Below are 15,000 nucleotides of genomic sequence, written 5' to 3' on the forward strand. Positions count from 1 at the left end.
CCTGATTGTGCGTGTGTGCGCGTGTAACCACGGTCAAGACCAGAGTTGCCCGTCCCTTCTTAAGGATTGGCTCGGGTCCCGAGGCTGGCCACACCCCCAGAAGGAGGGAGGGGGAAATGGAGAGAAAGAACAACAGTGTTTCTTTACCTCCGGTCATTAGGTCTGCTTGCACAGCCGGGCCGGCCTAAGATAACGTTGAGATAACGTTGAGATAACGTTAAGTTAACGTTACCGTAACGTTGTGATACAACGGTGGTGTGAAGGCCGGGGCTGAGGACATTTACACAACAGTTTTCCCACCCGTTCTTAAGACGGGCAGGCAGGCACACACACACACACACACATTCTTCAGACAAACACACACACACACAAACACACACTCACCCATTCTTCAGACACACCCACACACACACACGCCCATTCTTAACAACCTTATCAGGAGGAAAGCTTGCAGGAAATCTTGACAAGAGTAGCTTATCATCCCCCCGCCTCGGTGGACTCAGATTGGAACATAATGTGTTTCCTTTCCTCTCAGTAACCTGAAGCCTTTTTGAGGTGAAGCTGTTGTAAAGTGTTGTAAACTGTTGTAAACCTTTTCAGACATCAACGACTGCCTGGGCCAGTGTCAGAATGGCGGGACATGTAAGGTAGGTTTTTGGGGTGTCTGTGGGTGTTTTGGGGTGTCTGTGGGTGTTTTGGGGTGTCTTTGGGGTGTTTTTTTTGTTTTGCTGTTGTTGTTTCTTCGGGACCGTCTGGTTGATGGACAGACACGTTGAGGTATTTCCTGGCATATCAGAGTTGTTCTTGGCCCCTGTCATCCTCATCCTCCTCCTCCTCCTCCTCCTCCTCTCCTCTTCTCCTTTCTTCAGTGCTGAGACATACTTTCAGAGACACACATGACTGAGTTACTCAGGCAATGTTAACAAAGAGAGACAGACTGACAGAAGTGTGTGTGTGTGTGTGTGTGCCTGTCTCCGTCTCCGTGTGTGTGTGTGTGTGTGTGTGTGTGTGTGTGTGTGTTACCTCTGTGACTGTAGTAGGTCAGATGACCATAAACATTCTCCCCTCCTGCCAGGAAACACATCATCACTCTGCTTCTCAAACCGTTGTTTATGTTTTCCTCTTCTCTTTCTCCTTCTCTTTCTCCTCCTCCTCTTTTCTCTCCTCCTCTTTTTCACAGTGACCTTGTTTTCTTCACCACCAGCGACGAACCTCCCACCCTAACCACACGCTTCTCTCTCTCTCCCTCCCTCCCCCTCCCCCTCTCCCCCCCTCTCAGGACATGTTAAACGGGTATCAGTGTGTGTGTCCGGCGGGTTACCATGGCGACCATTGTGAGGAGGACGTAGACGAGTGTGTCAGCGCTCCGTGTCTAAACGGCGGCCGTTGCCAGGACAACGTGAATGGCTTCCAGTGCCTGTGTCTGCCCGGTTACTCTGGCAACCTCTGCCAGGTGAGCAGGGAACACACACACACACACACACACACACATGGGTAGACACACACATATACACAGACATACATGCACACACAGACATACATACACACATGGGTAGACACACACATATACACACAAACACACAGAACAGACACACACACACACACACAGGGGGTCAGATGTGTTTAATCCCGTCTGAGTGTTAGGGTTCCAGTTGAGGGCGGGGTAATCTGATCTCTGATCAGCTGTTAGCAACAACCTCCACCTCTCCTACACTAATCTTTTCTCCATGATCTGTTTTCCTTCATCCCTTCCTCCCTTCATCCCTTCATCCCTTCCTCCTCTGTGTGGTGGCTGCTATTGACTCCCCTCCTCCTCCTTTTCGTTGTTCTCCCTCTCTCTCTCTCTCTCTCTCTCTCTCTCTCTCTCTCTCTGCTGTAACCTCATCCTTTGTTCTCTGGATCGAACGCTGAAACTCTAGACCACGTCTTTGTCATGCTTGTTAACACTCTCAGGCGCGACGCTGAGACTTCCGTCTGACCCCCCCCTCCCACACACACACACATACGCACACACACACACGCGTTTATTTACGGTTTTTAGCAGGTTGCTATGGTGAAGTGTACTGTACGATGTTCATTGAAAAGGTGAAATTGCAGGTATCACTTACACAGCTTATGGTTGACTGTTCTCTCTCTATTCTCTCTCTGTTCCTCTCTTTCTTCCTCCTTCCCTTTCTCCGTCTCCCCCTCCTCCCCTCCCTCCCTCCAGTTGGACATAGACTACTGCCTCCCCAGTCCGTGTCAAAATGGCGCCCAGTGTTTCAACCTGGCGACAGACTACTTCTGCAAGTGTCCTGAAGACTACGAGGGGAAGAACTGCTCCCACCTGAAGGACCACTGTCGCACCACGCCCTGCAAAGGTGGGTCGGCCTGCCGTGCTAAAGGCTAGGGTACTGGCGTTCCAACCTGGGTCCTACGTGCTCCTCAGGACTGTGTTAGCCTGCCGTGCTAAAGGCTAGGCTACTCGTCCCCTGCGAACGGGAGGGGGTGCTTTTGGCTTATGGTGAAGTGGGTGAACTGGAGTTGGAACCTGGGTCAAAGTGCATGTGATGTGCACTTCAAGACTATTGGCCTGCTGAGCCAAAGCTTGAGCTACCCGTCATGCTAGCGTTTTTCACCAGACAAACTCGGTGACTCGTGACGTGTGTTGTCTTTAGAGTGCTGTTTACTCAAGTTAGCCAAAGGCAAGGCTAGGCTAGGCTAACACTAGTGATAGCTAACCCAAACCTGGCTAGGCTAGGCTAGACTAACACTAGTGATAGCTAACCCAAACCTGGCAAGGCTAGGCTAGGCTAACACTAGTGATAGCTAACCCAAACCTGGCTAGGCTAGGCTAGGCTAACACTAGTGATAGCTAACCCAAACCTGGCAAGGCTAGGCTAGGCTAACACTAGTGATAGCTAACCCAAACCTGGCTAGGCTAGGCTAGGCTAACACTAGTGATAGCTAGCCCTTCTGGAGACTAATGCTAGTTGTTGCCAATTGTAAATAGGAGACAGGGGCTTTCTAAGCCTGCAGAGCTGTAAAATAATCCCGCTAACTCAAGGCCATTGTGAAGAGTATGTGTCACACCATTGTGTGTGTGTGTGTGTGTGTGTGTGTGTGTGTGTGTGTGTGTGTGGGCCTCGTTACCATGGCAAGGGTTAAGATTTAGTTTCATGTTTTCATGCTGCTCCTGCCAGACAAGGACACTCCCTTCAGAACCCCCCCAACCAACACATGCACACACACCACACACACACACCATACATACACACACACCACACACACACACATACGCACACACACACACACACAGCTTCTTACATTTTCCCTCTCCTCTGCGTCTTTGTTCGTGTCTCAAAAACACCCCAAAAGAATCTGGCAAACTGTGAAGTACTCTGTGTGTGTTCCTCCTGGAAAATACTCTGTGGACCCCCCTCATTTGTGTGTGTGTGTGTGTGTGTGCGTGCGCTTGAATGACTGTATATGCTCTTAACAACTCGTTTCACCCCATCTGCACACACACACACACACACACACACACACACACACACACACACACACACCAGTGGTTTTGGCATGTCTTGTTTCTGAAATATTTATTGGAACCTCTGACAACCAAAGCAGTCTCTCGATAGCACATCAGTACCACATCAGTACCACACCAGTATCACTTCTATGTAATGGTTATCAACGTGTGTGTGTGTGTGTGTGTGTGTGTGTGTGTGTGTGTGTGTGTGTGTGTGTGTGTGTGTGTGTTTTTACTGTAGCGCTAACCGTACATCCATATATTGACCTATCATGTCCTAACCCCCCCCCCCCCCCCCTCCTCCTCCTCCCTCCCCTATGCCCCGCCTCTCCTCCTTAGTGATTGACAGCTGCACGGTTGCCGTGGCGTCCAACAGCACGCCGGGCGGGGTGCGTCTGATCTCGTCCAACGTGTGCGGACCCCACGGGCGCTGCCGCAGCCAGGAGGGCGGGCAGTTCACCTGTGAGTGTCAGGAGGGCTTCACCGGAACATACTGTCATGAGAGTGAGTTAACGGGGGAAGGAGGGGGGAGAGGGGAGGGATGGGGATGGAGGGATGGGGGGAGAGGGATGGGGGGAGAGGGGAGGGATGGAGGGATGGAACATACTGTCATGAGAGTAAGTTACCTTAGGGAGAGAGGGGGGGACGGACGGAGAGAGAGAGAGACAATCAATCATCTATCTCACCAGTATCCCATAATAAATCAACAACAGTTGCTATCGGCCAATGACCTCGCAGAGTCACGACAGACATAGCTAGCCTTGTGGAATGTGGCGGAGCCCCCCCCCCTCCTCCCACGTCCCCCCTGGTGACTCTCTTATCCACTACATACCTACACATCCTCCAGAGAGACGTTTAGCATCACTCCCAGTGTGATGGATGGCTGTTAGCCGTTAGCCTGGTGTCTGTGTGTGTCAGGTGGGCTAGCCCTAGCGGTTAGCGCGCTAGCCAAGCAGAGTTCACGGCAGTCACAAGGTTATCAGCTGTAACGGGGAGGCCCCTGGCGAGGCCTATCCTGTCTCGGACCAGGGGCTAGATTAATCACCTGTCCCAGCCTTCACCGCCTGACGGGGGCCCAGGGGAGCGGAAGTTGTTAAGTGAACTCACCCCTCAACCCTCCCCCTCCTCCTCCCCCACCCTCCACTCCCATCCTCCACTCCCTTACGTCAGGAAGTCTCGTTTCCATCTCTCTCTCTCACACACACGCACACACACATACTGTATACACACACACACACTTACTGTATACACACACATACTGTATATACACACACAACGTATATACACACACACACACACACATACTGTATATATACACACACACACACACACACACACATACATACTGTATATACACACACACACCTGTTGAGGTTTTGGTTGACACATTCTCAGAGCAGAACAGAGAGACGTTCTGTGTGTGATTGATGTTCCAGCCTGTCTGACCTGGTTCAGTCTGCCGATTAAATAAATAAATAAATAGTGAGTATATAAATATAGACCATGTCCTGTAGAGGAACGTCAGCGCTGGGTTGTTCTGGAACATTCTAGGAAGCGTGAGATAAGACAGGAATGGGATCTTGTGGTGCATGTTTTGATTTCATGCTTTGATTGTGTTACTTTCTCACACTTTTGCCTTCTCTCTCCCCCTCTCTCTCTCTCTCTCCTTCTCTCTCCTTCTCCCCCCCCCCCTCTCTCTCTCTCTCCCCCTCTCCCCCTCTCTCTCTCTCTCTCCTTCTCTCTCCTTCTCCCCCCCCCCCCAGATATAAATGACTGTGAGAGTGCTCCATGTGGAAATGGAGGGACATGTATTGACAAAGTCAGTCATTACCAGTGTATCTGTGCTGAGGGGTGGGATGGACCCAACTGTGAGACCAGTGAGTTCAGAACACACACACACACACACCTCCCTGATCTAGACTCTCTCTCACACACACACACACACACACACACACACACACACTCCTCCCTGCTCACCGCTGTCTGTCTGTCTGTGTGTGTGTGTGTGTGTGTGTGTGTGTGTGGGTGTGAGAACATGTCTCGTCTTCCCAGCAGAGAGAGAGACTCTGTCTCTCCTCTCCTCACCACACGTCTCACCAGCTCTGCTCATTTCAACAAAGAGTTTCACTTTCTAGAAAACCACAAGGTCCACACTGCCTCATTATGGGCCACAGTATCCGCTCCCCACACAATGTATTACAAGAGAGTGAGTGTGTGTATGTGTAGACATCGATGACTGCACCGCACTGTGTGTGTGTGTGTGTGTGTGTGTGTGTGTGTGTATATATATGTGTGTGTGTGTGTGTGTGTGCGTGCGTATATGTATATGTGTGAGAGCGTTTGTGCCTATGAGTGTGTGTGTGTGTGTCTGTTCACACACAGTAGTTTAACCATGCCCCCCCCCCCCGCCCCCCCGGTAGACATTGATGACTGCAGTACCGGTCCCTGCCACAACAGAGGCTCGTGTCGAGATCTCGTCAACGACTTCTACTGCCAGTGCAAGAACGGATGGAAGGGAAAGACATGTCATTCCAGTAAGTATTTACCTGCTACTAGGGTGTGTCTGGTATGTGTGTTAGCTGGGTGTGTGTGTGTGTGTGCGTGTGCGTGTGTGCATGTGTCTGGTGTGTGCAAGTCTAGGCATGTGTACATGTGAGACAGGAGTGTGTGCGTGGGCAGGTAATTGTGTTATGGTGTCAGTGGATTCCTCACTTAACTGTGAACATGGCTGTAGCTATTAGCTAATAACATGTGGTCTGGTCTGTTTGTGTGTGTTGTTATCGTGTGTGTGCGTGTTGCTATCGTGTGTGTGTGTGTTACCGTGTGTGTGTGTGCATGCTAACGTGGTGTGTGTGAATCCTCAGGGGAGAGTCAGTGTGATGAGGCGACCTGTAACAATGGAGGAACATGTTATGACGAGGGAGACACCTTCAAATGCATGTGTGCCTCCGGGTGGGAGGGCGCTACCTGCAACATAGGTATGTATTCCTGTTATTATCATTATTATTATATTCTTATTGTTATTATTACTATTGTTATAGCACCCAGGGTTAACCAAGGTCCTACTCTTGGCCATTGAAGTGTGCACTTGTTTAAGCCACCTCATTGATTTTGATACATAAGAGTGAGTTAGCTGTGGCTGTGGCTAACGGTTGTGTTTACTTCCCTAGCCAGGCGGCTAACGGTTGTGTTTACTTCCCTAGCCAGGCGGCTAACGGTTGTGTTTACTTCCCTAGCCAGGCGGCTAACGGTTGTGTTTACTTCCCTAGCCAGGCGGCTAACGGTTGTGTTTACTTCCCTAGCCAGGCGGCTAACGGTTGTGTTTACTTCCCTAGCCAGGCAGCTAAAGGTTGTGTTTACTTCCCTAGCCAGGCAGCTAAAGGTTGTGTTTACTTCCCTAGCCAGGCGGCTAACGGTTGTGTTTACTTCCCTAGCCAGGCAGCTAAAGGTTGTGTTTACTTCCCTAGCCAGGCAGCTAAAGGTTGTGTTTACTTCCCTAGCCAGGCAGCTAAAGGTTGTGTTTACTTCCCTAGCCAAGAACAGCAGCTGTTTGCCGAGCCCCTGTGAGAACGGAGGCACCTGCGTTGTCAACGGCGACTCCTTCACCTGTGTCTGCAAAGAGGGCTGGGAGGGCCTGACCTGTAACCAGAGTGAGTGTGTGTGTGTGTGTGTGTGTGTTTTTTAAAATCTTTATGAAAGGATAACTATTCGTTAGTTTATTACTCAAAGTAATAATATGTGGCTGACCACATTCATTTTGAGCCCTTCCCTGTGTGTGTGTGTGTGTGTGTGCGCGCGCCTGTGCCCTTCCCTCTGTGTGTGTGTGTCTGTGTCTAACCCACATTTTCATTTTCTCATTTTCCAGATTCCAACGACTGCAATCCCCACCCTTGGTAAGTCAATCCCTAACCAAATTAGCCCCCGTCAACATCGCTCTCAGGAATTTCCCACAGCCGATTACGCACTTACACTTACACAAGCTCTCACTGTCACCATGGAATCACAAGCAGTATTAAGAACTCAAGTCACAGTTCACGGTTCTGCCTTGGTGTCTTTTAATAAGATATGTAATCCCGGTTTTGATACAGATTAGATTTTGTTGACATTTTGTTTACATTTCACTGAACTTCACTTGAGGCATAAGATTTGTGAGTTGTGATTGGTCTGAGAGCCCTGACCCCTGACCTCCCTGTGTTGTGATTGGTTGCAGCTATAACAGTGGGACGTGTGTGGACGGGGACAACTGGTACCGCTGTGAGTGTGCCCCCGGGTTCGCTGGGCCAGACTGCAGGATTAGTGAGTATTAATCACTCATGTTCTCTCTCTCTCTCTGTCTTTCCCACTTTCACTACTCTTAAGCAGTGACGAAAGTCTTAACTCATTCAGAGTTAAGTCTTAACTCATTCAGAGTTAAGTCTTAACTAATTCAGAGTTAGGGTTAAGTCTCTTTCTGACTCTCCCTTCGCTGATTAGGGTGCTAGTCGGGTCTTCAAGTTGTGTTTAGAATGGAGCTGCTTTCTTTCGGTCCCTCTTTACGTTGGCCCGGTTGTTTGGGTGTCTCTGGGAAGAATTCCTCTCTCAATAACAACGTGGGGAAAAAAAATAATAATAAAAAAAAGTCCACCGTGACTCACTCTTGGCTGCCTCAGCATTCTGACTTGTTTTTGCTTGATACGGAACTCCCTGTTCCCAGCGTTGCCCCACAGTAACCTGGGCTTCTCTCAGAAACCAGAGACCAGTCAGACTTGTTCTCAGTCTCTTTGTCTCTGTGCAGCCAGTCAGTCAACCAGTCAGTCGGGCAGTCAGTCAATCAGTGGGGCAGTCAGTCAGTGGGGCAGTCAGTCAGTGGGGCAGCCAGTCAGTGGGGCAGCCAGTCAGTGGGGCAGCCAGTCAGTCAGTGGTGCAGCCAGACAGTCAGTCAGACTGATGCATTTCTAGATTGAGGGATAGATTATATGGAAACTAAACAGGAATAGATTTAACGGTTGTCAATAGTGAAATGGAACTAAAGTGTGTGTCCGTGTCTGTGTGTCTGTGTGTGTGTCTGTGTGTGTCTGTGTGTGTCTGTGTGTGTCTGTGTGTGTCTGTGTGTGTGTGTGTGTGTCCGTCCGTGTGTCCTCAGACATCAACGAGTGCCAGTCCTCTCCCTGTGCGTACGGCGCCACCTGTGTGGATCAGATCAACGGGTACCGCTGTCTCTGCCCCTCCGGCCGGTCCGGACCCCGATGCCAAGACGGTAAGACACACACACACACACTCATAAACGTACACCTGGGCTCTTAGTAGCCACGATAACTCCACTCCAAGCTGATGCTGTGGAGACGGTGAGCATCATGCTGTATGTCTTTAGGCTGTGCTTACCTCAGCTCTAAGTACACACACGACCAATCAGATTCCACCTGCGGTTCATTAAATCATGTAAACATTGGAGTGAGTAATATACCTGATGGCGTCTGTACCTGATGGCGTCTGTGCCTGATGGCGCCTGTGCCTGATGGCGTCTGTGCCTGATGGCGTCTGTGCCTGATGGCGCCTGTGCCTGATGGCGTCTGTGCCTGATGGCGTCTGTGCCTGATGGCGTCTGTGCCTGATGGCGCCTGTACCTGATGGCGTCTGTGCCTGATGGCGTCTGAGCCTGATGGCGTCTGTGCCTGATGGCGTCTGTACCTGATGGCGTCTGTACCTGATGGTTGAGGTTCAGTCATGGTCGTCTCCTAACCCAACTGCTGTGTTGTCCTCAGTGTCTGGTCGGCCGTGCGTGGTCAACGGGCTGGTGTCAGCTGACGGGACCCAGTGGGATGAGGACTGCAACAGCTGCCACTGTCACAACGGCAAGGTCACCTGTACCAAGGTAGGACACGCCCCCACACCTGGGGGAGGGGGGGGGGCTCACAGCTAAAGGCCTGATTAGTGGGTTTAGTGAACTCCTTCAGTGCCGAGGGTGAATAAAGTCCCAAACTGTCGACATCCTAGAGCACCAATGGCGACTTTATTCAACATAAATGCATAAATATTGATGCTTCATTTTTGTAGCCAATCAGAGTGTTGTTGCTAGGTAAATACTGAGGACTGAGGCTCATTGTAATGCATGGTATCAAAACCCAACCAGCCTCCCCTGGGCTGTCATATTTAAGATGGATAGATATGCAGAAATTATTTTATATAATCCCAATTCAAAGATGAATGCCCTTGGCCTCAAAGATGAATGCCCTTTTCTACATGTACCTATTATATGTACAAACTATTTCAAAAACAGACTGTAAACAAATCTTTACCTCACCAACCGCCAAAGTGTTCCGGAACTCTCACCACCCAGAGCGCCAGGTGTTCCATGTGGTGTTTACCTAGCAACAACACTCTGATTGGCTACAAAAATGAAGCATCAATATTTATGCATTTATGTTGAATAAAGTCGCCCTTGGCGCTCTAGAATGTCGACCATTTGGGCGACTTTATTCCCCCTCGGCCCTGAAGGAGTTAAAAGCAGATTGTACAGCTGGAGTCTTCATCCTGTCTGTGGTTTTGGCTTCATCAAGATGACTCTCTCCAAGACCATGGATACCACCCCAGACACGACCGCGACCACCAGTGTTCACAGACCCTGACCGCTGCTTCCTGTCTCGCTTCCCCTCTAGATCTGGTGCGGTCCTAAGACCTGTCGTCTCCACGGTAACACTCGCGGCGGCTATGGCAACAACGGTGACTACGGTAACGGCGACTGCCTCCCTGACCAGACGTGTGTGGTGGTCGGTGAGGAGCGGTGCTTCGTCAAGCCGTGCCCCCCCTCCCAGGGGGAGTGCTGGTCGTCCGCCCGGCCCCCGCCCCCCCGCGCCCGCTGCCACGCTGAGACCAGCTGTGCCAACGTCACCTTCACCTTCAACAAGGACATCATACCACCGGTGAGGCCGCGCGCAGGGGGTCAATAAAGTTGGTTCAAATGAACAGGGGAAATGCGTAGTATAGCTGGGTGGGCTGCAAACTAAATAAAAACACATTCACAAAAAACCCTCACTTTTGGATCAATAAAGTTGATTCAAATTTATACAGGAAAAAGGTTATTTCAGAGCTTCCCTTCAGATGATCACTAACTAGGTCGGATTGGGGGAAGTGGTTGTTTTTATTTGTTTATTTGTGTTAACTGTTGTCATATGTCAGCTTCCCCCCCCTCACCTTTGACCTCTCTCTCTGTGTGTGTGTGTGTGTGTGTGTGTGTGTGTGTGTGTGCGTGCAGGGGGTGACTGTGGAGCAGGTGTGTGGAGAGCTGAGGAGTCTGCCCGTGGTGAGGAACCTCTCGTCCGAGGTCTCTGTCTCCATGACCTGTGACCCCTCCCCCACTGCCAACAACGAGATCCACGTCACCATCGTAAGCCCCACCTCTCTCCACAATGACCATAAGTCCCGCCTCTCTCCACAATGACCATAAGTGCAGCTCGCGTGCGTGCGGGTGTGCGGGCGTGATCAATTGCGTGATTATGCATGATTATGTCTTTCTGTGCCCACCACCCGTGTGTGTGGTGTGTGTGGTGTGTGTGATCTAGCGGTATAGATGACTGACAGCGTGTGTGTGTGTGTGTGTGTGTGTTGTAGTGGACGGAGGATCCTCGGCGCGGCGTGAAGGAGATGACGGAACGCATCATCGACCTGGTCAGCAAGAGGAACGCCACCAGCACCATCATCACCGCCATCGCAGAGGTCCGAGTCCAGAGGAGGCCCGCCCACAGCAGCACCGGTGAGGCTGGGGGGAGGTAGAACACCAGGGGAGGCTGGGTAGAGGCTGGGGGAGGTAGAACACCAGGGGAGGCTGGGTAGAGGCTGGGGGAGGTAGAACACCAGGGGAGGCTGGGTAGAGGCTGGGGGGAGGTAGAACACCAGGGGAGGCTGGGTAGAGGCTGAGGGAGGTAGAACACCAGGGGAGGCTGATCATGAGGGAGGAGACGTTATGTTTCTGTGGGTTAGGGGGGGTTTCCGTTGACCAATCATAAGAGCCTTCAGTGGTTGACATGTGAGGTGTGTCAGCGAATGACAGGTCTCGATTTTAGGTTTCAATTCCACAATCTTCGATTAGATTCTTCCTCATTCTCCTCTTCCGCCACTGACCCCCATTCATCCCCCTCTCCCTCTCTCTCTCTCTCCCTCCCTCTCTCCCTCCGCAGTCGACTACCTGGTCCCCCTGCTGGTTTCCGTGGTGATCGTCATCTGGCTGTTGGCCGTGGCGACAGCGTTGTTATGGTGCCTGAGGCGCCGGCGGAAGCAGAGCACACACATGGGCGTCAACACCCAGCCCTCCTCCTCCCCGGCAACCGTCGCCGAGGACAACAACGCCGCCAACAACGTCCGTGAACAGCTGAACCAGATCAAGAACCCCATCGAGAAGCAGAAGCTCCACCCCCCCGCCAACGCCCTCCCGCCCCCCCCAGGCAAGGAGCTCCTCCCCCCCCACTACCAGCACTACGACGACAAGAACGCCGTCAGCGCCAAGATACGGACCCACTTCTCCGAGGTGGGGGGCGGAAGCCACTCCCACTCTGAGGACGAGGAGGGGGGGCCGGGGGGGGCGGAGAAGAGGCTGCAGAAGATGCGTTTCCCCAGGCAGTCGGCCTACATGCTGGTGGACCGGGAGGACAGCGGCCCCCCCCAGGGTCATAGCCCCCCCCACGCCAAACATCCCAACAGGGGCCCCCCCCACGACCACAGCCCCCCCCACGCCAAACACCCCAACAGGGGCCCCCCCCACGACCACAGCCCCCCCCACGCCAAACATCCCAACAGGGGCCCCCCCCACGACCATAGCCCCCCCCACGCCAAACACCCCAACAGGGGCCCCCCCCACGACCACAGCACGCCCAAAAGGAGCCCCCCCCACAATGCACCACACAACAAACACCCACACTGGACTAACAAACAGGACAACAGGGACTTGGAGTCAGCCCAGAGCCTGAACAGAATGGAATACATCGTATAGCGAGGCACAGCGAGGCGGCCATCTTTGTTGTGTCAAAACGGTTCAGCCTTTAACACGCTGAGCTTGGAAGGTCGACTGAGGGCAGCACAGCGTGGTTTGTTCATACGGTTGTTGTGTTGTCATAATTTTTGAATCAAAAAGTTTAAAATAATGTTTTTTTTGTTTTTTTCCCCCGTGTTTAATTTATGTTTGGACCAGTCGGCTTTAGCTGGCTAGCAACAGTCTGCTGTGGTTGGCTGGATTTCCGAGGTGCTGTGGTCTTACTACGTCATTTACAAAACCAGTTTTGAGGTGAAAAGCCTCTTCACGTAAATGATGGGATATTATCGGTGTACGTAAGAACATCTCTACGTCGTTCTGTAAAAAAGCGCTGTTTTCCACTATGGTCGTACGTTTACGATGGATATTTCTGTGGGCTTTTCAGAACTAGTTTTTGTATTTGACTGTGACTCCTCAGCACAATCCCACAGCAACTATCAAAAAAGATAGTTATTTATTATTGTTTTTATTTTTGTTTTTGGGGGCAGGTCGAGTCTGTCAGCGGTTGCTACCGATATGAAGAAGAAATTTAAGTGTCGATGTTAGAATGTTGTATAGATGTGTAAATATGTTTTAATTAATCATTGTGTATATTTGATTTATTAACTTAAATAATAATCAAGAGCCTTAAGATATCATTCCTTTTTTTTTTCTTTTTTTTTTCTCTTTTTTTTTTATTTATATGCCTTGTTTAGATGTGGAAGGTTGGACAGCTTTGTAAGCCCACCACTTCCTTATTTTTGATGAAAATCTTGTTTCCGTAAACGTTTCATAAATGCCAAAAGTGTTCTTGAAAGAATAGTTTATTTTGTAACATTAGGATGATAAAAAAAAACAAAAAAAACTGTGTTTTTTACCGTGTTGTTGTTGTTGTTTGAGACCATTTCTATGGTAGATTTTGCCAGGACTGTTTTGTAAGTACTTCTGTGTAAACGGGGGAGGGAGGGTTAAGGTCAAAGGTCATGATGACGGGCTGTGATATTGCTGCTGCAGGGTCCAGTAAGGCTGTGTTCATGTGGGCTCGGAACAATGAAACGCTGACATCTCCAACTTGGACACAACCAGAGTCAACCAATACGCCAATAACTAAACCCAGTTTAACTAAACCCAGTTTAAGTTCTGAGTTTCCGACATCATGTGAACGCAGCCTAAGAACAAGATGGCGGCAATCGCGTCGCTGGCCACTGAAATTAAATCCTTAAGGGAACAGGACGTTCCATCTTTGTGTAGCTTGTTGCTGTTTTCATGTACAGATAAACAACAAAACCAAGTGTCTTAGAACAAACAAACCAGAACAACAAACAAAACCAGTCCTTATATCCTTTTTGAACAAACGAACGAACAAACCATGTTTCGGATGTATTTGTAATAACGTATTTGCATTGATTAGCATATGGTAATGAACTTTGATAAAAGTGAATACTTGAAGAGAGAAGGGGTCCAATGAGAACACTGTATAGATGTCATGTGACAACATTGCCTTGCTAGATTGGAGACCATGAGAATGTTCCAGTTCTGTTCCAGAATGTGGAGAGGTTCCAGTTCTGTTCCAGAATGTGGAGAGGTTCCATTTCAACCGTAATAAAGCCCTTTGAGATCATGACGATGGAAGAAGGAGAAACTATTTGTACGCCTGAATACATTTCACTTTAATGTTATGAACTTAAGAATTAAAAGTCTTCTTTTTTTGGAGGTTGTTTCTGGCAATAAAAGTCTTGTTTTGTTTTTGGAAAGTAATATTTATTAAATATTTTGTAAAAAAAAACGAGAGTATTTAGTGTTGTGTTGGGTGGGGTGACTGGAGGAAAGGTCGTCTGGTGCAGGGGAGGTCGTAGCCGCGGCAACAGGGTGGAGGGTGAGGGATTCAGGCAAACAGAGACGACTTTGTTTGTAGCCCCGACCCATCTCTATCCTCACACACACACACACACACACACACAGTAGTCTGGGCTGCCATGTGAGAGCATTTAGACGTACGTAGCGGAACCTGCGTGGGAACAAGTCTGTCTTTCTCACAAATAAACAGCATGAGACACACACACACACTAGCAAATGCATTTATGGAGGAATCGCACACACACACACACACTAGCAAATGCATTTATGGAGGAATCGCACACACACACACACACTAGCAAATGCATTTATGGAGGAATCGCACACACACACACACACTAGCAAATGCATTTATGGAGGAATCGCACACACACACACACTAGCAAATGCATTTATGGAGGAAAAGCTCCCAAAGAAAACAAGTGGGTTCTCCCTCTCAGCTGGGCTCAGCCAGACCTCCCCAGATATGTTGTCTTGACCCGACGTCACTTTCGGCTCTGCTATTATGTGTGTGTGTGTGTGTGTGTGTGTGTGTGTGTGTATGTGTGTGTGTGTGTGGTGTTATTATGCTGTGGTTGAAGAGAGGAAGACAGCGTTTATGTGCATTTATTTGCAATTATGTAAACTTGTTGTCATTGGTGGAGGGGGAGGG

The 15,000-nt window shown here is 50.0% G+C and overlaps 1 protein-coding gene across 1 annotated transcript in view; it reads left to right on the plus strand.

Moving 5' to 3' along the window:
• LOC310824777 (protein jagged-1b-like) overlaps positions 1-14,237 on the plus strand; it is a gene marked incomplete at its 5' end in the record, with an annotated part of 21,370 nt that extends 7,133 nt beyond the window's left edge. Inside the window, 16 exons of the mRNA XM_083698030.1 lie at positions 601-647; positions 1,280-1,453; positions 2,210-2,360; positions 3,851-4,015; positions 5,275-5,388; positions 5,932-6,045; positions 6,376-6,489; positions 7,045-7,161; positions 7,377-7,404; positions 7,722-7,807; positions 8,634-8,747; positions 9,253-9,362; positions 10,147-10,410; positions 10,743-10,874; positions 11,099-11,240; positions 11,665-14,237. Coding sequence (XP_083554156.1) covers positions 601-647; positions 1,280-1,453; positions 2,210-2,360; positions 3,851-4,015; positions 5,275-5,388; positions 5,932-6,045; positions 6,376-6,489; positions 7,045-7,161; positions 7,377-7,404; positions 7,722-7,807; positions 8,634-8,747; positions 9,253-9,362; positions 10,147-10,410; positions 10,743-10,874; positions 11,099-11,240; positions 11,665-12,473 — 2,681 coding nt within the window. The remainder of the gene's footprint in view (positions 1-600; positions 648-1,279; positions 1,454-2,209; positions 2,361-3,850; positions 4,016-5,274; positions 5,389-5,931; positions 6,046-6,375; positions 6,490-7,044; positions 7,162-7,376; positions 7,405-7,721; positions 7,808-8,633; positions 8,748-9,252; positions 9,363-10,146; positions 10,411-10,742; positions 10,875-11,098; positions 11,241-11,664) is intronic.
• Positions 14,238-15,000: the final 763 nt, after the last annotated feature.

This window comes from Argentina silus, assembly GCF_951799395.1.
Source record: "Argentina silus genome assembly, contig: scaffold_143, whole genome shotgun sequence".
Lineage (NCBI taxonomy): Eukaryota > Metazoa > Chordata > Actinopteri > Argentiniformes > Argentinidae > Argentina > Argentina silus.